The 22,928-nt window shown below is 40.1% G+C and overlaps 1 protein-coding gene across 3 annotated transcripts; it reads right to left on the bottom strand.

The window, feature by feature from the left end:
- Positions 1-9,339: 9,339 nt before the first annotated feature.
- LOC111837815 (inositol monophosphatase 1-like) lies at positions 9,340-19,641 on the bottom strand. 3 transcript variants are annotated; one of them, XM_023800168.2, is made up of 10 exons: positions 19,416-19,641; positions 18,799-18,864; positions 18,596-18,705; positions 17,529-17,662; positions 17,128-17,232; positions 15,553-15,598; positions 14,294-14,402; positions 11,442-11,550; positions 10,836-10,987; positions 9,340-10,223 (listed from the first exon to the last, which is right to left on the bottom strand). In XM_023800168.2, the coding sequence occupies exons 4-10, from the start codon at positions 17,660-17,662 to the stop codon at positions 10,102-10,104; spliced, it is 777 nt and encodes a 258-aa protein (XP_023655936.1). In that variant the 5' UTR covers positions 18,596-18,705; positions 18,799-18,864; positions 19,416-19,641; the 3' UTR covers positions 9,340-10,101. The 3 variants fall into 3 exon arrangements, with proteins under 3 accessions (XP_023655936.1, XP_023655934.1, XP_023655935.1); XM_023800166.2 differs by lacking the exon at positions 18,596-18,705 and having other exon boundaries at positions 19,416-19,636; XM_023800167.2 differs by lacking the exon at positions 18,596-18,705 and having other exon boundaries at positions 19,511-19,600.
- Between the last annotated feature and the right edge of the window lie 3,287 nt (positions 19,642-22,928).

The following is a 22,928-nucleotide window of genomic DNA, read 5'->3' on the forward strand; positions in this document are numbered from 1 at the left end:
TTCTATAGGTTTTCTGTGGGATTCAGGTCTGGGCTCTGACTGGGTTTTTCCAAGTCTTTGATTTTTCCTTTTGGAAGCCTGCAATTCCTGGGTTAACTAAGGTATGCGCTTTGAGTTTTTATCATGCTGGGAGGTCAATCTCCTCCACAGAGGTGTTTTTTTGTCAACATATCTTGATATTTGGAGCCAGTTATCATCCCATCATCCTTGACTAGAATTCCTGTCCAAGCTGAAGACAATCAGCCTCAACACATGACGCTGCCACCACCTTTCTTCACAGCACATATGCTGTTGTCTAGAAAATGATGTCATTTTCCCACATGCAAAATTTTGATGTGTTTGGGTGTCCTTTTTGCTACCTTATCCCACAGCCCAAAGACATACAGCACAAGGGAGATCGTTGTCCCATGCAAAGAGTGACCACAGCCTGCCACAAATTCCTGCAGCTCCTTTAATGTTGCTGTAGATCTCCTGGTAGCCTCCTTGATAAGTTTTCTCCTTGTCTTCCCATCAGCTTTTCGAAGTGCTCTTGATCAGAACCCTTCAACAATAGGATCCTTTAGATGTATTGTCACCTCCTTGCAGACCACGAACATCGCAGTAGGATGCGACACAGAAAGATTCAAATAAATCCTGTGGTAACCTCTGATTTTTCACAAAAGCTTTCACGTAATGTAGCCGTATCCTACATAGCTTTGGACATGATCACTGTATGTTAGAAGTTACTTCAGAACACTACAGCTCCCTTTATTAAAGGGTCTGTGCACTTATGTAACCAGAGTGTTTTATGCTTTTTTATATAAATATTTGTCCTACTTCTATATGTACTTCTCTTGAATTGTGTTGACTGCATGGTCACATTATAGATGCAAAAATGTCTGACATGATTTATCTTGATTTCTGGTTTTATATTCAAAAATCCCCTGCAATTTCAATAAGGGTGTGCTGATGTTTTTTAGCCACTCTAACTACAAGTACAAAGAAAGGCAATTTGGGTATGTTAGTGACTGTAAAATTGTCCTTCATTTGTGTCAGCATGCACTGCAATCAGCCAGTCACCCAAGCATATTGTAGCCTCTCTTACATCCCTGAGTCTCCTAGAATAAACTAAGATGACCCCCCCAAACGAATGACCTGCAGGTAACCCCAAGCACCAAACCTAGCACCTGAGCACCAAAAGTAAATTCAAGCACACTCAGAAAGCTAAAAATAAAAGAACTCTGTCAGGCATATATACCAGAAACCCTGACAGAACATTGGCTATCCCAACATACAGACAAGCAGTTTATCCTAAAACAACAAGATATAAAAGTATTTAAGCCACTTTATCTTTTATGTGGGGTGAAGACAGGCTTCACACAGGGGGACAGATAGTCATTGTTGATCAGGCAGAAAATAAGCCACCACTGCAGGCCACATCTAACCCATTTCGAGCTCTTATTTGTTCCATAGACATCCTAGCATCTATTCATTATATCATCATTAATAGGCTGGCAACAAAGTAACAGTTCAAAAGTCAGTACTGTCCATTAGATGATATGTTGATGCAAGATTAATCATAAGAACTTGTATAAACTATAATGAGTCAATCTTTTGTACAGGATTAATAGATAGGATGATTATGCCGGTTGACCTGTCAAATGTTTATCGCTTTGGACAAAAGTGTATGCTAAATAAATAAATATAAGCTTAAAATAAAAATAAAAAAGTATATAATGAAATACAATTGCAGTTCTTGTGCAAATAAACAGTACACAAGGATGCAAGTGTTACTGGTAGAATTTAAAGCAACTTCACCAAGATTTAATATGCTAGTGCTGAAATAATCTTTTCTTGAATTTGAACTGTTCTTACCGCCTCTTATTTACCAAGTGATTAACATACTGTACCATGGGTCCCCATAGCGATATCCAGCAGGGGGAGTGGAAGGGACATGACAGACACTTTCCCCACTAACTGAAAAAATCAGCTTGAATAAAACAGTCATGCCTTCCCAAACCTCTCATGGGCTACTGACATCACTCTGCAAGCCGTCTTTCGTTGGAGGGAGAAAAAAAATCTGTTGGGGCTTTTTAAGTAATGTCAAGTCTCATTGGGCGTCTACCAAAACCCCTGACAGTACATCGGCAAGCAGACAAGCAGGAAATGAGCATACCAGCTACTGGTAATGTGTTTTGCTATGTTAAGAAGCCCTTGCTGCATGGTGAGCCCAGTTTGACTCGTGATATTTGATAGTGGTTTGTCTATGATATAGTGCTGTGGGTATTTCATGTGAGTTTCTGAAGTCTTTGCATTTAATTTTCCACTTTTTTATTTGCCTGCGAGACGCATTATCCCAAAGGCACAATTTTGCTTAATTGCTTAACAACTGTTACACAAATTGCCCAAAATTTGCAATGAAAAAATGAACATGACAAACGGATGACAGCGAAGGGAGATTGAATTTGGTGGCAATACACAAGTTGGATGCAATATGCTCCTCTTGAAATACTTCTTAAGTGAGTCGAATGAGTCACTTCAGCTTATTGGTTTCTTGCAAGCTTAATGTGCAGCCGAGCCGAATGGAGATTGAAAAACTGATGAACTATAACCTATACACTGCAAGAGACAGTTTGCAGCTATATGAGACACTCTTTTGGCTCACCAAGCAACACTCAGCCGTATGAGTGAAATGTAGATAAAGAGAACATTTTAAAATAAACAGGGTGGTATGGTGGCTGAGTAGTTAGCACTGTAGCCTCGCACCCCCCGGAGCTATGAGTTTGCTCCGCACCCCTGGCTCTGCGGTATACGAAGGCTGTACATTCTCCCCTTATCCCTACTGATTTCCTCCCACGGTCGGAAAACACGTGAATCGGCATCTCTAAATTACATGTGTGTGAGCGCAGGGCCTGGCTAGGTGTCTGGCTCACTGTCACCTCATACTGGATAATGGAAGATGAAGATGAACAGAGGGAAAGCTGAGCTGGAGTCAGAGCCGCCATTGATGTCAGTCAAGGCGCTTTAGTTAGCAGAGTGCATCTGAAACAAGCAGGGGCTATAATTCATACAGAGGGGCCTGACCTCACTGTACTTATTGTATTGTACATACTTATTTATTCCAGCATGTGTTGCACTGGCATGCGCTTGTGCACTTATTATACTTACATTTATAAACCACACATCCACATTGTACATATATCAACACAACTATATGTGACCATTATTGCCTTGTCTTGTCTGTAATGTACCTACTGTATGTATGACAGCCACTGCCCCCCCGGAGACAAACTCCCTGTATGTGTCAACACACTTAGCGAAATGAACCTGATTCTGAACCTTATCATTAGCCAATGATATGCTTTGAATCGGTGAGTGACAGGGGAAGGAGGAACTTTGGGGGCCAATCAGCTTTCGGCCTGGGCTATTGTGGGCCTGCCCCTGTACACATCCCCTGGAAACGAGGAATCCCCTGCAGGTCGCTGGGTAGCGTGGATACTTTAGGTAGCCCCCCCCCCCGCTGCCGATGCAGTCAGAACCACAGCCGTCTGTGGTCGCAGAAGCGAAAGGTTAACGACTGCCTGCCACCCCCCAGTCTGGGTGCACTGCCCACAGCATCTCCTCCATCACTCTCCTTCCTTTCATGAAGCCAGGAAGAAGAAGGCCAAAGGCCAGCAGCTGTGGTTAGCGGGGACAGATCTCCACATGCACTCTCCATGGAGGCCCCACGTCACAGAAAGGGGGCCCAGTGCGGGCCCTCGGCCCCTGTAGCGCTAGGCTAGCCTGTGTCCACCTTCTACCTCTGCCGTCAGGCATGGCAGGTGACCTCTGACGCAGTTTAAGTAGGTGTCTCATTTAAATCATCTCGCCTCTCATTACTCACTGCTCCAATCAGATACCTACTAATCAATTGTATTTTTGGACTGTATATTTAAGGTTATGTCATCAGCAACATTGACCAAATTATACATCAACATGTATCGAGAGGGAAGAAAGAGCATGGTGTGGTGAGCAGGCTTTGACAATTTAGAAAGAAAATGAAGAGGCAGGAAGTTATACCTGAGTTTTACTAAATCAAACAAAAAATGGACATAACTTTATGCTCCTTCCCCTTGTTCAGAGGCATTCAGCAGTCCATGCTTTTCACACAGAGCCTAATGGATTCAAAGAAAATTGCTCCTATACTGGTCCTCACCTGCTGGACGCAGCCTGTAATAGCATTTGTATTTGTTTGTAATTTTCTTTTAGATAAGGGTCACAATTGCTGTTTAATTAGCTGCTATGTGGCTTTGCATGCTGATTGCTATTGCGCTGGCTGCTGGCTACGTAGATGAACATTCTGTGTCCATCTGCGTTACCATTTTCCACACGGCACCGTATTCAGGGTGACTGACACCATTCACAAGTGAACCCAGGGATAGAGAGGTGTTCTAGATAAGAGACAGAGGTCTCTTTGGAACTAGTGAGGGCTATTTTTTTTATAAATCACAGTCATTCTCTGGTGATACCTCACCACATCATCCTTGGGTCACGTTCTCCTGGAACATTATAGGTTATTAACACCCTTAATAGCACCCTGTTAGAGCGTGTGTGGGTGTTTGCATAAGATATCAGCTCTTTTTTACCCTTACAGTCAGACAAAGGCTATTGTTCCAGCAAACAGGAGTCATCTTTTTAGATGTTTTTTTTCCAGTTTTCTCCTGTTTTTGTTTGTCAACTTATGGCTGTAACTAGAAAACCCGGAATTAATTTGTATTATCATTGTAAAAATAAAAAAATAAAAAAATAGATTTTGACATTACAGAGATATTAATCATAGTTCAGGGCTTACACAACTAATAAGCAGTTTTGGTTCTTAACGTGCAATTAATTGCATCAGCAATGAACTCATTGATCTCGTTCTGGAATGAATGACTCTTTAAGCCAGTCCTGCCCTCTCAGGCATGCTCTGGATGACTTCAAACCACATGTGACACTTGATGAGGACCTGTCAGGTGGCGGCCTGATGGAGACTGATGGCCAGTGTCGGGGTGCAATGGGGGGAAGTGTGTTTCGCATCAACTGCAAGGGTTTTGAAAAGGGGGCGTGGCTACTGCTTGTACAAGAAGGTGAGGCCATGTTCTATTTGTATAGGGTGCCGGATATTCTCAGAAATTTTGTGGCGCCCCGAACCAGTACATTCATACAAATGATACATTGTCATTTAATTAGTTGTTTGTCCTCAGGACATTTTTACCAGTTTTATATTATGACTGTTTTCATAACTAAGTGCTTAAACACTCACTTTTATTATTTAAAAAGAACATTTATTATTAAAACTAATATTTAATATTTAAGAAAAACATTATTCAAGTGTATGTAATAAATTGAAATTGGTAGTAAGTATCAGTGAGACTTGAAACCTTACAACTATGTAGCATTTTTCAAGAATTTTATGTTTTTCAAGCTTGGTTCTCGACACTGGGGCTTTTTCAGTGGTCCAGCGATTGCCGGTAGAGTGTGGTCACTGACTCAACAGGGCCATTCCGCTAATCACAGGTGCCTCCATCCTCCTGTAAGGCTGCATGGACAAACTCCATTCACTCCATCGCTGGTTTTCTAGTATTTTTTTATGAGCATTTTTCTTTATTGTGTTTGAGCCAAAACCTTAAAATATGCAAAGAGGATGTACCTGAGGCATGCTGATAATTTGATAGGTAATGATGCCCTGTTCTTGTAAAGTAAGCCCACATCCATCCTGGTCTGGGTCTGTCCAATGCATTATGGGGCACAAGGCAAGGCTGTCTATCATATTACACCACATAACTGAAAATTCACGTTCTGCACGTGGAAAGCAGGGCACCCGCATCTGCACAGAACACACACACAGAAGAAGTAAGATCCGAACCCCCAAACCTGGAGGTGTGAGGAAAGAGTGTTAATCGGCGAGCCACCACGACAGCCCCTTTTATCGTCTCCTGTTAAAATTAATCACAAATTTGAAGCGTTTGAGGCAAATGCAATGATAAGTGTAATACTGGCCTCTACTGGCCATATCACGTCAATGCCCACACGACACCTACATGATTAATACAGCAAATAAAAGTAGAGGCAGGCATCCGGATGTTCCAGTTGTAATGAAACCCAAGATACAAATGGCCACATCAGCGATGATAAAACAGACGTGACAAACTGCCACACGACAGAAAAGGATATAAATTACCTGCAATTTTCACCTCTAGCTGTTTCCTGAGAAGGAAAATTACCACTGCGCACAACTATATCATATTAAAAGTTACACTGAATAATGCTTATACCTTCTAACAGCAGATAATTGATCTTTATAATCAAGACAATCATACGTAGGCTATTTACAGTTAAGCAGGAATGAACGAAGGTCTGCGTTGTGAAAATGCCTGATCACGATTATAGCCTATTTATTAACACACAATGACTAAACATTTTAATTCCGTTCCTGATGCCAGTCACCTTATCCCCCTCAGTTCAAACTGCTTTGTACAAAGTCCGATGGCAGCTCCAGCCACACCTTCGGAAGATGGATGGGACTCTGGAGTGACATCGTGGGTCAGGTTAATCAGGACGCATAGGGGGAGAAATGCTCCACAATCTCCACGAACACCATTATTCCGGCAGCCGAGGTGGAGGGCGTCTTCCGCGCAGCCAAAACGGGCAACAAAGCAACCTCTATTAAACGGTGCGTTTATGTTCCTTTACTGCGAAGCTATGCACCGACACAAAACCACTATACTGTAATTAGACATACCAAAGTCCTATTATAAATAATTTCACAGGGTTGCGAACTTTGGTCAGCTGGTTGGAGTAAGAGTTTCAATTCGAGACAAGTGCACACGTATTTACAGTACATGTATGCAGCAGTTTTATTAGGCTACCTTATAAATAGCCTGTAGGGTTTGCAAACTGCCCCAACACTTTTGATGTCGCTAATTTTAGATTTATAATGGAATAATACAGATTTGCCGTAAGATTTCTTGCTAGAGCTTGAGAGTCTGAGAGCGTGAGTCACGCCAGATGCGCGAGAGTCGGCAGCCCCGATTTTACATCCCATTACTGCTTCCACCCTATTCCTCAGGCTCCTTGAGTTTAAGTGGAAACAGTGTCACTATATAACGACAGAGTACAAGTGTGATTCCTGTTGTTCATAATTGTACTTATCATTCTTAACCTTTCAGAATTCCTCCAGCATCCATTTTCAAACAGTAGGCTACGTCTTATATGCAGAAGCGCCTCAGATCTTCAGGTTTTACAGTAAAAGGGACAGATATATAAATTTCATATATTAAATGTGACACCCACGGGAGGTAATATGCCAGTTTCGTAGATGGAAAAAAGATAAAAGTTTTTTAAGATAAAACAAAAGTTGACAGAGTAGGTGAAACTGGGAGCTGGTGGCATTGCAGTAATAATGCGACATTGTGTTTTTTTTAATTCAAAAAAAAGTGTTATCACCTCCTTGAAATCTAAGGGGTATAACAAGTATTACAAGATCAACAGAATTAGCGGAAACCAGGGTCGGCGTCAGCATAAAATAAATCGTTATTTATTTCAATGTTGAAATGGCATTTATCCTAAAACAAATAAGCTTGATCAGTCCCAGGGGCGTGACTGCGGATCATCTGCTTACTCAGCGCTTGGCCACTTACCCAAAACTGCCCCGATCGGCAACCTTTACCCCCCGTGAAAACCTAAGGTCCACCTGTCAGATTTGTTCTGGCGCCGACACTGCACAGAAGTATGTACTGAGACCTTCTGCAAAATTTACTGTATGCATAATCATCAAACCAGCATGGATCGAGCGCTTGTACTGGGGTCTGGTACTTTTTATCAAGTTGCTATAGGCTACAGTTCAGCTGTTTCTTCAAATGTCAGCAAAAAAAAATTAAAAAAATCACAAACATTACTACCAAAAAAAGTTAACACGCTGTTTAATCTTCTGCACTTACAAAAAATTAGTCAGCTGATGTTATGTTTACTGCACCATGTCAGCAGGGGCCATTTTAAATGAATTATCTTCATGTCCCATGAAAGCTACATTATTAGACATGTTAGGTTTAACTTTTTCCATTTTTGGAAATACACACAGAAATCAATGGGAAAAATTTCACATTTAACAGAACATAAGAAATTTACAAAGGAGAGGAGGCCATTCGGCCCATCAAGCTCGTTTGGGGTTGAATTTAAGATTTTTTGTAACAAAGAAAAATGTAGGCGAACAATTTCTTAAACTTGAACATAAAACTTTATTTTAATTTTTTTTAACAATCATTATTAGCATTATTATACTAACGCTAGCAGAGAAATAGCCCCACAGCCCAGATGTGGCCAGTGAGCTGGCATTTTTCCAGTCCTGGGTTAGAGGGATGGGGAGACCCTGTCGTATCTTTAACCTGATCGTTATTTACTTTAAACAAATACTTATTGTTAGTTTTAGTAAATCACCATCAAACATCAATATTAGCTACTCAGACATGGAGTGCTCATTAACCTAAACTACTTCTGATATCTATCATACTATTGTACTGACAAAATAATTGCAATCAATGTATAGTATTTCCCACACAAAGTATGTTTTCATTTTTTTTGTATGAGTAGTCAAACTAAAAACAAAGGCTTTAACTATGTGAATTAGTCACGTTCTGTTTATGATTATGCACTTAGTATAAAAGGCACAACTTTCACCATGAGTCATTGTTTTCGAGACAGATGAACTTTGGCAAAAAAAAGAAGTAATATTTTTGTCTTTATAACACATGTTGTGAGAGTTATCAATAGCACAATGCTGTGGTTGGGGCGAGCTTTTGCATCTCCATGGCGACTGATCGCCAGCTGAGCACCTGCACTCTTCAATTAATGAATCCCAGCTGGCCCTGATTGGACTAAATGACTTTCTCGGCTTTTAAATGGAGGCAGCTGGGCAGTGCTTGGGGACAGATGGGTAGAGTAGAGGAAGTGGTTGGGGAGTTACTCCATGTGCTGCAATCTTACTGGCTGTTTGTGGCATTTTTATTAACCTTGAGTTGTTTGACTTATTTACTCAATTCTGAGTTATTTAGTTCAAGGGGTTCAGCTCCATTTTGTATTTGAAAGTCTTCCTTTTAAACTCCTCTGTCCAGCACTTCTGTCCTGCTCTTGGCAATCTCCCACATCAGAGCCTGCCACAGTTCATATTCATTAAGAACGTCTCAAAATAAACCCGGCCAAGACCAACAATGAATTCTACTTAAGCTCGTTGAAACACTAATATTAGAAAAATTAAGGCAAAGCCACAAGATGATATAGAAGCTTTTGGTAGGGAAATAAATAAATAAAACTTTTCATGTTAAGTAGGAAAAAAACAAAACATTTATATTTCAATATTTATTTTCTTCACATCCAGCATGAAATGTTTGCTTTCCAAGACCATCTACATGAATATCCCCAGCAAATATACTGAACAAACCCTAATGTTTCACACATCCTGATATATACACCCAGGTATTTTATGTATGTTGTCTCTGCAATGTAGTGTTAAGTGGTTCAAGGCTCTGTAGATCACTTTTCTTGTATAAATGTGAGAGAATGTGAAGCATCTCAATAATTAAGTGGTTCTTAAAGGTCTTAAAGACACTGCAAAACATATAATAAACTACTGGAAATGTTGTCTTTAAACATGTGAATAGCCTTATTTCTCCAACAAACAAATTTGCCAATATTTTGTCTGCCAACATAAATTGGATCACAAGCTATAAACTAGTCATTGATATATGTAGAACCTTTAAGAATGTTATTTAACACATTTAATCATTTAATTTAATTAAAGCAAAGTGCCTCATCACTATTTAACATCAGCTATGCAGGAATTGCAACACTACCAATGATTTGATTGCCCCTTTGATTGCTACTAAAACCTTCACACAAAGGTCAGGTATTGGAGTGCTTGCCTGCCAAAATGCCCTTATAAATAAATCGCTGGCCAGAAGTCAGACTTAGTGTTAAATTAAATAATCTAAATGAAAATAAAAACAAAGAAAATTCAAAGACAGACACAACACTGGCAAGTGCATCTTTGGGGTTTGGCCCAGATGTGGCATGGCTGTACGTGCGTGTATGTGCATCCCTGAGAGCTTACGAGCTCTCCTCATCGTCTCGACCACACGGGAACTGCTGGATTTGCCGAGCAATCCGCTCGGCGATGGGCCTGCTGCTCGCCGTGATCAGCCGGCGGGACATGAGGTCGAAGGGGCCCCCTGAAAAATGGCCGGCACCAGACTCAACACTCAAGAAAACGCATGACACATCAGACAAGACAAGTAATGTATAGATAACTAAATTTAAAAAACAAACTATCACAAAGCCAACAAGAATATTTATTTTGAAGCATTTAAGATGCTAACAGGCAATGGAATAGACAACTTTCTATATGTAATCTTCTAGGTCAGAATCAGAATAGTGTTTACTGCCAAGTACTTTGATACATACAAGGAATTTGCTTTGGTGGCTGGTGCCAGACATAGATAATAATATAAGATATATAAGGGGTATATACAGGTATAAATAGACAGAAGAATGTGAAATATTCATATAGCAGTAGAATTTTAAAAAATACATATTTGAGAGAATGAAAGCTCTCTGCAACATGGTCCTGATGGTAATAAACTGGTGAAGGGGATGAAATGTGTCTTGTGTTACAAGACTGACTGGGAATATATCTGTATGTTATCAAACTGACCTGACTGACAACCTGAAAAAGCTTTGATTTGACTTTAACAGTGAGAAAGTTATATCAAGATCAACACAGACAGTGTGTCCTCAAATGCTTTTCTAGAGCTTTCCAGTGTCAAGCTACCAAAAACTCTTACCAGTGGTGTCCATGATGACCCCACCAGCCTCAGTGACGATGGCGGCGCCCGCTGCCATGTCCCAGCAGTGTATTCCGATGTGATAGTAGGCGTCCGCTGAGCCGCATGCCACCAGACACATGTTGACAGCCGCACTTCCTGGACAGCGGATGCTGGAGCATGCGTACGACCAATCAAAACACAGGCCACACTTACTCTCCACAGAATGCAGTCAGTCAGAAGACGGCTTATATTTACTCTCGAAAGCGGCATGTTTTAAGGGCGTGTTGAACAATGCTAATCATGTAAAAGTAGAAAATGCTCAAAATATCTCATTTGAAATACCCATATGCTGGCATCAACATAAAGGGCTTAAGTTACTTCTACACACAGTTTAAGATCCACTGATTAAGAATACAAGTCATTTCATATGGAGTTTTTCTATTTCTTAATGTTAGACTGTGCTAGGAAATGGCATGTTTCAAATATGAAATATCTATGCATTAGAGCAAATTATTCCAGCAGACACCATATATAAATTGATTACATTGTTTATGTAACTAATTATTGATGTATTTTGGAAAGGCAAACCAATTCAACCAGAAAAGCTGTTTGACCCAAGCTTACCCATGTACAGGGATGGTCAAGATATTCTGGATGTTGGACATCATGGTTTTGAAGTGATCTCGATTTTCCTTGAAGCCGATTTCCGTTAAAACAACAGACTTGGTGATATCTGTGGAAAAGAAGAAATGTTTCCCAGCTATGCGTTCTTTATAATCTGGTTTAACTACAATTTAGTCACCATTTTGCTTACACTAAGACAGCGATTCTCAATCCATGGGTCATGACCCAAATTTGAGTCACGGCAAGTTCTGAAAGGGTTGCGAGGCAGAGTTGGAAATGTAAGCATTTTAAAACCAGCAAGCTCCTATTCTGATCCACAATCAGATTTCCCTGCCCTGGTCCTACAATTAACCTATATAAGTGGGTCTTGGGTCTGCAAATCCTTAATGCAAAACTAGTGAACACTGAACAACGATCCAAGAGGCCAAACCACAAATGCTTAATTTACAATTCACTGGCACATCCAGTCAGATTTATGCAATACACATTGACATACTTTATCATTGTTTGCAAACATTCTTGATTTAAACTGGACAAATCAAGCTATGGGAATGTATTTTACTTACTTTAATCTATAATCAAAGGCAAGATTGTACAAAGGTGTGAAGTTACAAAAGAATCTGTCAGGGCAGTGGCATATACACGTTTATCTGAGAACCAGTAATCTTTCATAAATTCCATTTTATAGTGTTAATATGAATGTACATTGATATTTGCAGCGTTAACAAGACAATTTAGATGTTAGGTTTTCATCTCCTTATAAGACAGAATATGTTGGCATTGGGGGAAAAACATCACACAGATTAACTCAGTGGACATAAATGGGAATAAAACATTGTATTTTACCCTGCTGTCCAGTATTTAAAAAAAACTTTTCATTTTTCATTATATGAAAATATATGGATACATCTATGATTTTTACGGTCACATATATGTAATTACATATCTGTGCTAGAAAAAAACAGGTCCGGCTATCAGATAATTGCTTTATAGTCCATTTTATGTGAGTTTACTTATAAGGGAAATAAGCTCCACTTATCCCCAAATGCTTGCAAATAAGGCTACAGTGCAACCCAGAATAAATGCTACTCTTGATAAAAAAAAAAGCCTATAGAAGTTTTCCTTTAGCTTTATTTTATACTCCAATTGACTGAAACCTCACGATTCTTTTACTCTTCAGTGGTGATGTGTGAATTCCTGTTGCACTGGAGGGTATGAATGAGGTATCACACAGGCCAAACCCCCCAGTCAGAAAATACAAAAATGAAATCAGGCAAAAGGTTGCTGGCCTACATAAATCAGACAATGGTTATAAAGAATAGCTGTATGCTTGAAAATCCAATGAAAACGTCTCCAACAAGTGGAACTGTGATGAAACTTCTTGGAAGAGAAGGTAAGTCTGTTCTGCCTGCACACGCAATGAGGAGGATGGTTTGAGATGTAAAATCTTGGATACATGGATCACATTTCAGCAGCTGATGGCATCCTGGGGTTACCTAGTCTCCAAAACTACAATTAGATGCCACCACCATGCCAGCAAACCCAATCTGGCAGGCTTTCCAGAAGAAAGCCTCTGCTGACATCAAACCACAAACGTAAGCACCTGGAGTTTCCTAAACGTTACTGGAATTTTGACTGGAAGTAGGTTTTCTGGTCAGATGTAACTAAGGTATATTTTTTCAGCAAACACTAGAGCTGGTTTTGGCTTAAAATAAGTCACTATGAAAGGAACCTGATCCTCAGAATAAACCTCGGTGGTGCAGCTGTGATGCTGTGCGGCTGTTTTTTCTCCCAGACATCCTGGAAATCTTGTACAAACACATGTCATCATGGAGTCAAATACCAGGAGATCGTAAACCAAAATCTGCCCGACTCTGCCAGGAGGAAAACACTCAGTCTTGGTAGGATCTTCCAGCAGGACAATGATCCAATACCTCCAAATCCACCTAACATGATTCACTGACCACAGAGTTAAGGTTTTCTACTTCCCTTCCCAGTCCTCTGACCTAAACCCCACTAAAAACTTGTAGAGTAAGCTGAGGAAGAGTTTTCTGGAGGGATTTATTGATGGAGGAGTGATCTCGAGAATCTGTAATGTCTTCTCCCACCTGAGCATTAGATTGGAAGACTCTTTGCTGTCATGGGAAAGGGAGGGTCAGCAAAGTACCTAATGCAGGGGTGCCAATAATCATGATACAATGCCAATTTTTTTGTGTGTCTTCCACTAATAAGTTCACCATGGTGAAAGGTTAGATTTCTCACAATCTCAGTTTCAGACCTAGCTCATAAACATACTTTTTTCCCTAAGAATTTTTGGTCCTTTTTCCTTCCATCCATCCATCCATCCATCCATCCAGTTTCTGTAACCACTATTTAGGGTCACGGGTTGGTCCTTTTAGGTTTTGCATCTCACCGTTTGTCTTCTCCCAGATGTTCTACCCTGCAACTGTAGCACAAGATGTGCCTCAGAACACGTGGCAATAAAACGTGAACTTGAAAGGTGTGAGTCCATGTCTGAAGAAAAACTAGATCTGCCCACTGAATAATTAGTTTTAAGCTGAATGTGGCAGAACACTATTTTACAACATATTAGCGTCACTCTGCCGCGAGTAGCACTCTCGGATTCAGGAGAAGTAAGAAGGTGCAGAAAATGAAGCACAGAACCAGTCAAGGCATCCCCCTATGACCTGGGTACCAATTTAATTTCGGAGACGAGGTGGAGTGACCCCCCCCCCCCCAGGCCTGCTCCCGGTAACCAGACTTCTGGGGGGAAATCCTGACATCGCCCCTTGAATAATTCATGGCTGAACTACGACGACATGTGACGATAACGACGACAAAAGCATACCAACCTTCCTGGCCTGAAACTTTGATGGGCTCCCCGTTGCAAAATGCTCCTTTCCCCCTGCGGGCTGTGTACATCTTATCCTCGACACAGCTGTACACCACCCCGAACTCGATCTGCGGCATGACGGTGAGAACAAAGGTCCATGTTCAAATTCACTTTCAGAGAAAATGATTGGCTGTGGAATCTGTGCACGGCCTGTAAGTCCACACCAATCCCGCTGTGTACATGAATTCTTTATTTCCCATAGATACGTAACTGCGACTACCCAGAATCCCAGTAAAAAATGGAACTTTTATCTGTCATTTGTACAAGAACAGCTACTGGGACACCTTTAGCTGTGGCATGTCCCATCATGCTCTCCTTTGAGACATAGATGTAACCTCCTGAGACTCCACCCATTCATTTATGTCCATTGTAGTGGACATTTTATTTTTGCATCAATCTTTTCACTGATGTTAGGAAACGTATTTATTCCTGCTGTGCACTAAAGAGGACATGTTGTGAAATTAAAAATAAAAATAAATTTGAAAAAAATCTAAATTTTAAGATGTCTTATTTCCTCCAAAGACAAATAACCTAAAATTGAAGGACACTTTTTTCCTTGGGTCTCAGGAGGATATATATAGTCAACAGTGAAGCTTGGTGTCTGACAGAGGGTCAGTCAATTATCCGGTGCCACTGGAGCATTTTACAGGGTTAAGAGCCTTGTTAAAGGGCCCAGTGGAGATGTGCCTACTCTGCTGACAATGGGATCCGAGCTGTCGACCTTCTGAACACAGGTACAGAGGCTCAATCCGCAGACTCACAAACCCACCCAAGGAAGATTTACAAAATACAGATAGTCCTAAGCAACAGGGCTCTTCAAATCACAGTCCTCTCGAGCCGAGCCCTGCTGATTTTCCAGCCTTCCTTTACCCGTGAGCCGGATGTGAAGCCTCTGTAGCCTATCAGAATCAGTAATTATTAAACTAACTACCTGGGAGAACTGAAAACCAGGCTTTGGAATCAAGGGCCATATTTGAAGCTCTAGGATGTCCATACACGTAATGAAAAATTTTATCTATAATGTTACAGAAATAAAAGGCTCGATTAGCCCCATAAGAGACAACAGTAAGCACACTGACCTTCTAAATCTAATTCAATCAGCTGCAGTTTGAGTGTAATATTGATTCTGTCATGAATATATGTTTTCTACACTAAAGGCCTGTATTTCTACAACATGACAGCAATCCTTCATGCAACTATGTGCCAAATCAACTTTACCTCTTTGTTAACTGTAAACCCGATGGACACTGAAACAAACGGAAACCTAAGGAGAAACAAAAACAACAAAGAATAAACAAAATCGGCATATCGCAGATCAGTGTAACTGGTGTTTTTAAATTCTCATCTTTTTTATATCAAATGTAACTGAAGCACATAAATAAATGCTTCTTTATACACAAATTCCATAGCAATTCAAATGATTCAAAAGATGATGAGACAAGATTGTAAATTTAAATGAAAAAAGTTACATTCTGCACCTGTAAACCATACTCTCAAATGTGTTTACTCCATAAATCCAAAAAATGGACTTAAGTCCAAAAATATTATACTGAGCTCATTTTATTACCAGACATAAATATAACTGGACCTTGAACACAGATGAACTTCTGTTTCACCAAAAGTAAGGATGCATCGATACCAGTATGAGTACACAGTCACCGATACCAATTAGGGCTGGGTGATGTCTTTACTCCTACCCAGCCCTAACCCTAACTATAGTAACCAAACTAAATGCAAGACATTTGGCACTTTTACTTTTTTGATTGCATTCACAGATTTTTGTGGGGACCTGAAAAATGGTCCCCACAATGTAATATAAACATAATCCACACTCACACACATACACACACGGCACCAAGCGGGGCACTTAATTTTTTTTAACCACAAAAAAAAAAAAACTGTGAAAACATGAAAAAACAATATACGGATAATCTGCGGAACAGCCAGCGTTAAAATTTCCCACCAGGGGAGGGAGGTGCTGATCATCATTTTTTTTAGTCTCTGTGGAAAAACAATCAGGCCAGATTTCATTATAATCTAAAAACATGTTGCAGGCCATCTAAAACCATCTAAAACATTTTTTGCACTGTGTACCACCTCAAAAAGTATCACACTCTCTGCTTACCACTATTACTACATTACGTTAGATCATCTAGATTCTAGAACAATATACTAGGTAAGAGCTTTGGTTATTTTTACTGCAACTGATTTTCTCTCTCCGTGTTTGCTGCTAGGTAGGTTGTTGCACCTTGTTGCTGGTGGCAGTTTTGTCATACCCTATCTTATGTTTTGTTTTTAGATGTTAGATTACTTGTGCTGTTGAATGTGTTTTCTTACCTCCTCTAGAAATTTTAACAGCGCAGTTTGCAGTTTGATATGCTTCGTTTTTTTGTTGTTAATGCTGAAGTGCTTCCACATCACACATATTTTGTGGTCCTGTTGATTTTGCTCATTAATGATATAACCGACACGTTATCATCTGGTATGGGTTATAGGCATCGGTGCATTGTCACGAGGATGAGTATGAGTACCCGAGTACTGTATTGGTATCGATACACCCATAACCAATACACATTTCTGTCTGAGACAAATGGAAACACCCGTTTTATCTCTTAAGAGAAATTTTTCGATGTCACAGATGGGAGGGGAAAACTGGAATTTCAAATGACATTATAAAATTGCTCAAAAGAAAACAAAATCCTACAACGACAGCCTTCTATTGCCTACTGGAAGGGAAACTGCTATCATTTTGAAACAACTTCTCCAGATATGTGACTTACTAGTCAAACACACCTATGGACAAAGTTAGTGGTTCCATCTATGGGGTCGATGATCCATGTGGGATTTTCCGTAAGAATGCTGGATGACCCTGTGGCTACAGACTCCTCCCCAATAAAGCTGTAAGGAAAGAGAGCGAGCATAATTAATCAGTCTATAAAAATAATAAGCTGCTGACAGACGAAAAGCAATCAAAAAGCTGCTAAAACACTGTGGCCTCAATCTGCCAGGGTATTCAGAATCCTCCTGCTGTCCCATAGTGTGTGATAGTGAGTCTGAGTGTGTACGTGAGGGTGACTCTCATGTTGCTTGGAATAGGCGCCCCCAATCCTGAACAAGATAAGTTGATGGATGGATGGATGGATGGATGGATGGATGGATATGTTGTGTTCAGACTGAGCTCAGCTTTCAGCCACCTGTGACCGGGGTACTTCTCTCTGATAGAGGATATGATCAGGGCCTCAACCTTCTGGTCCGTCTCCGTCACCAGGTCCACCGGGGAGCTTTTCTGCATGACAGAGATGTCCTTCTTCAGAGCCTCCCGGATCATCTGACAGGATCAAAACAATAGCAAATGACGAAAGTAAGACATGAGCAAATGTCAGCTGTCAAGCAGTGAGGGAAGGACTGGGGAAGGCTAGATGAAGCCATTGTTATTTTCAAACATTCTTACAAAGCTATTTCGGTTTTACCGATCATGAACCAATAAAATGTATTCGGAATCATGAGCCTGGATTCACAATGGCTACACTGCATAAGCTTCTAGCCATGCTGCAAATGCTCATGAATATGAATGACCTCCTGTTGCTCTTGTTAAACTGAGCAGAACGTGACTTTTGCAAAGAGTCCGCTGGACTGAGAAAGATGTGATTTATGCTTAGAATTGTTTCCTTATGCCTCCAATGTTGTGAGTCCAGGTCCAGCTCTTCCTGCCACATGTCCTGAGTGGGATTCCTCCCTCGGTACAGGGGAGGAAAGCTGGCCAAGCTGGCCACTCTAAATGGCCTGTCGTTTGCATGCGAGTATGCAATGTGAAATGTAATGTTATGCATGTTTGATTTTCATCTTTTGGAGAAAAAAAAAACATTATTTGTAGAAAAAAAAATGTTAGTTACAGTTACACAGGGGAGTTCTCATTTCTTCCTTTGTGCAATTAACAATGGTGAGACTAATTGTTCTTTCTGTGGAGCAGCTTTTTAAAACGTATTGTGAAATCACTAATTTTTGCTATTGACATTTTCAAATGGCAAGCTTCAGTCCATTTCTTCAAAAATGATGCTGTCCCTTCATTTAAACCTTCTAAATACTGTAATCACTGTTGCACTTTATGTCACTGTGTCCTTGTTCAACTGCCCTGTGTGCCTTAATTGCCCCTCTGGGACAAATAAAGTTTTTTAAAATTGAATTTAATTTAAAATGCTTGTACTCCATCTGAAATATTCCCATGAGACTGAGCACAGGAAGAGGTGTGGCAGGTTATTACCTGGGCATTTTTGTGCTATAAGCCAAAAACATTGCATTTGATTTTAAAATTCCAAAATGGGTTTACAATTATCTGTCTGCCAATGTACAAAATGTGAACATCCTTTTCATCTAGAAAAAAGAACAAAAATATATTATGCTGCATTTTCATAATGAAAGCTGAAAGCAAGCAAAGCATGTGTGACATTTAAGCAGATGAGTCACCTCTCCAGCCTTTCTTGTAACTGCAATGCAGTGGTCCATACACTCTTGCCAGGGGTCAGACATGTCCTGAAAGCATTTCAGTGGGAGGGACAATAAAATAAATCGATATGTGAAACATTTAACACAAGAGCCACCGCAATGATCCTCCTGTCCACAAAAACAAAACTAAGAGAAATGGCAGTCAAGATGCATTGATAAAATTAAGTATCACTTCTAATTCTACACATATACACACAGACTATATCGCTATCCTTTCCCCATATCCTGTTAACAAAACAAAAGCAAGACCGTTCGTATTCTGGACTCACATCAGCCCGAGAGCTGTGTTACAATGCCAATGAATCACATATCGTATAAAAGTTAGAATGTAACAAGAGGGTTGATCGCCGACTTTTCTTTTCTGAATACGTTTTGTATAATAAACTAAAATAGGACGCCAAAACCAGTTGGATGAGATTTGGCAAAATCACGTTACTTTTCAGAGAAATGCTGCATCCATTATACTAGGGCTTATTCACACATAACTGTCAAAGTCCGTAACAGCAACCGTATCACAGGCAGGAGATGTAAGCAAAGACGGGACCTGAGCAAATAAATCAGATATATTCCTTAGGTACCTCACTGAATCTTGATTCCACTTGGGACGTTTTATACTACAAAATCAAAAAAAAAAAAACAGAGGATTTAGTGGATGGGCAGTGGTACAGGCTACCTTTCGTCTTCTTCGTCTACTTTTCCGGCACCAGTCGCCCCTGAGTGTTGCTGACACCTACTGGCCTGGAGTTTAGCGGGGTCTGATTCCAATTATACTGCGCAGTGTGTAAAACCAAGGCAGAGAACTCTTTAAAATCTGTACTGGGACGAAAACCGATGTACCAATGAGCACAAAGCCTTCACCTTTGTGAATTATTGTCTCGATATTTTAAGAGTAGAACTATTGTCGTTTAAAATTCCAAGCTAATGAACCTGTCAGATTTGACTGTTCTAGCAGTATAACGTATAACAATACCTCTGCACTAAAGGACTACAAGCCCTGATAAGAACTCTGAGCCAATGTGCTCCACTCTTCTGCCCCTTTCTTACTTATAGACAATTACTTTTTCAATGTTTACCCCAATGTGGGAAACAGCTCCCACACCCGCAATTGTTTGTGTTTTGACTTTGCCCTCCAACTGCAGCGAGACAGATGATCTTCAGATACGGTGTCTGGCAAACTGCCACCTGGAGACACCATTCTCGGCCCCCCCGATTTTCAAGATAATCCCATGGTGACCTCATCAAGTATGATTTCCCAAGCCCCAGGCCCTTACTGTCATGCCTTCTTCGTCTTCAAAGAAAGTATTTGTCTTCAATACATGTAACAAAATGAAGGGAAAGAAAACAATGGAAAAATCACCGCACAAATGACAGAACAGCAGAAGTACACAATCAATAAACTGGAACATCACAGTACACATACTCTAATTCCTCTTTGGTCAATAGTTGCACTTTACATTCATAGTTTAAATACTTATACATTTACATTTACAGCATTTGGCAGACAGCCTTAGCCAGAAGTCTCATCAGTGAATACATTCTGATACTGGTTCGATAGAACCCGATTAAGAATACTATCATTCTAAACAACTCTGTTGCTAAGTAATACATTTTTTTTTAAAATAAGAATATAATCCTGGAAGTGCTAATCCAAGTACTTCCAAAGGAGGTAGGTTTAGCAGATGCTTGGTCCAAAACAATGAACAAGTGAAGCAAACAGCACACTAAGAACATCACATGCTGTCACAGAGTCGAATAGGCCCAGATACAATAGGCCCCAGTGAATGCCCAGATACAAGTGTAAGCAGTACTGAAGCAGGAGTTACCCAACAACATGTAACAAAGCAAGAACCTAGTAAGACTCTTCAAGGACCAAAAGTGCAACCCTTACGAAAATTCTGGGAACGTAAAGAGGTATCGGGGTAGTAGAGGAATTCAGGGAACAGATGGTGTTATGTGGGTGGTATAGAAATCTGTTTAAAAATTACAGCTCAGTTGTTCTGCTCAATTGCCAAAGGGATTAAATGGGAATCCTAAAATCTGGCCTCTAAGCTCATGTTGATCCCGTAGGTGTATCACATACACCTCTGTGTTTTATGTGGGTGACTTAGTTAATTTTTTTTGTCCTTGCACAACGCAGTCAGTCCATCCATCTTCCATAACTATTTACTAGTCCATGGTAGAACATGCACACACTAAATCGCAGGATAGAAGGAGCACTTAAAAGAAAACATGTGCCATCATGAGATTTTCAGGAAAATTCCACACATAATTATAATCATAATGAACATGATGCCCGTAATTCAACCCAGAATTTTAAATATATATATATATATATATATTGTTTACTGAGTAAGGTCCTTTCAGAAGCGCTTCCATTTCTACATTAGAGAAGTCACTGAGATTTACTAGTGCTTTTACTGAAAGCAATAACACTGCTGTGTTTTGGAATTTGAAGGTTCATCACTTAAGCTTCTTTGATATCAGCAAGAGATCAACGTTTCAAACATCAGGTGTTTTACATGCTTATAATTTTTCACTTAGCAATAAGTTTGCTCAGTAGGTGGTGCTGGAGGGTCATATGCCAATGGAATTACTGGCTACAAAAGCACACGTATATACTGATCTTTTACATTTACATTTACATTACATTTCGATTCATTGCACCCATTTGTTTGTCTGTTTATTCTCCGATGGCTTTGGCATTCCAGTCCTGATACATTTATTCTGAACAATGATATATTAAGCATTAAACATGCATTTCAAGTCATCGTGGATGATTTGAAATGTATAATTAAATCATGCTTCTTAACCTTGTTGTTCTGCAGTTTATTGGTCATACGTCTCCCCACTCAATATACATGGGCTAGGTGTTATAGGTTGAGTGTTTTGAATTGCTAGATTATAAAGATGAGGTTGTGAGTCGTTTAAGCTGCTTGATGATGTGTGTAAAATTGCAGGAAAGCCATGTCCTGTGCACATCTTTGCTCTGGGTTTATAGCTTAATTACATAGTAACCCTGTCATTCCTGTACCATTTCAGGTCATGAAAAAATGTGGTAAGCAGACTAACAGCCCATTGTCCCACTCAATGTTCTTACTGTACCTGGTTGCAGAATTATGTAAGTCAGCTTAGGACATAATAGCAAGCTGGTGGTTTTATTGTCCATCTGAAATAACAATGATGTTTGGCTATGTTGATGTTACAAGACCAAACAAAAGTACCCATTAGTGATTACACTGGATGGACTGTGTGATCTTATAGTCCTCTTTGTTTCTGTTTAGCTGCTTGTTTGACAAATGAGAAAATCAGTCACTGTTTAATTAACAAACACCTGGTTAAGTTTATATAACAAGCAACATTTATAAACATACCATATACAATCCCCCCCCCCCCCCCCCCCCATGTCACACACTGGTAGTATCAAGCTAAAGATCATTCACAGCAGATTAAAATGCTACAAGAGAACTGGCTTAAATACAAGCAGGATTCTGGAAAGGCCAAGGGAATAGAAAAGAAGAATCACTGATGGGTAATTGAAAAAGCCAGGAAATGGCAGGAGGTTAGCATGTGAATTGAAACAGTGAAAGTGAGGGGCTCCATGTCATCGTGGTCACATACTATCACCATACCTGTTCACCTTGTACTAGGGTTGCCAGCTCCTATTCATCTGGTGTGACACTCATGCTTTCAGATTGTCACGCAAGAAATCTTACGGCAAATCTATATTATTCCATTATGAACCTAAAATTACCTATATCACAAGCGGTAGGGTAGTTTGCAAACCCTACAGACTATTTACAAAGCAAAAAAAAACTGTTACATGCATGTAAATGCATGTATGTGCAAACTTGATTTTCAAATTGAAAATCACACCAGTCAGCTGAACAGAGTAGGCAACCCTGTGGTACACAGAACATACTTTATACCAAGATAAACTGGAGTGGAAGAAGACAACTGTGGATGCAAGACTGATGGAACAAACGTCAACAATTGTTGATATGCTGATGACACTACAGTCCATTAGGAAAGTAGGAAATGAAGAAGATATGAAGGTTAAAGCAGAGGGCGAGTACATGGGACTGTAGCTAAAT

The sequence above is a fragment of the Paramormyrops kingsleyae genome, chromosome 1 (genome assembly GCF_048594095.1).
Source record: "Paramormyrops kingsleyae isolate MSU_618 chromosome 1, PKINGS_0.4, whole genome shotgun sequence".
In the NCBI taxonomy this organism is placed as follows: domain Eukaryota; kingdom Metazoa; phylum Chordata; class Actinopteri; order Osteoglossiformes; family Mormyridae; genus Paramormyrops; species Paramormyrops kingsleyae.

Excerpts from the sequence above, each read along its gene's own strand:
- LOC111837815 (XM_023800166.2), bottom strand. The coding sequence starts at position 18,861 with ATGTCTGACCCCTGGCAAGAGTGTATGGACCACTGCATTGCAGTTACA. Across the intron at positions 17,233-17,528 it reads GAGAAGTACCCCGGTCACAG|CTTTATTGGGGAGGAGTCTG; the intron begins GTGGCTGAAAGC and ends CTTTCCTTACAG. Across the intron at positions 14,403-15,552 it reads GGTTTACAGTTAACAAAGAG|ATCGAGTTCGGGGTGGTGTA; the intron begins GTAAAGTTGATT and ends GTCATGCCGCAG.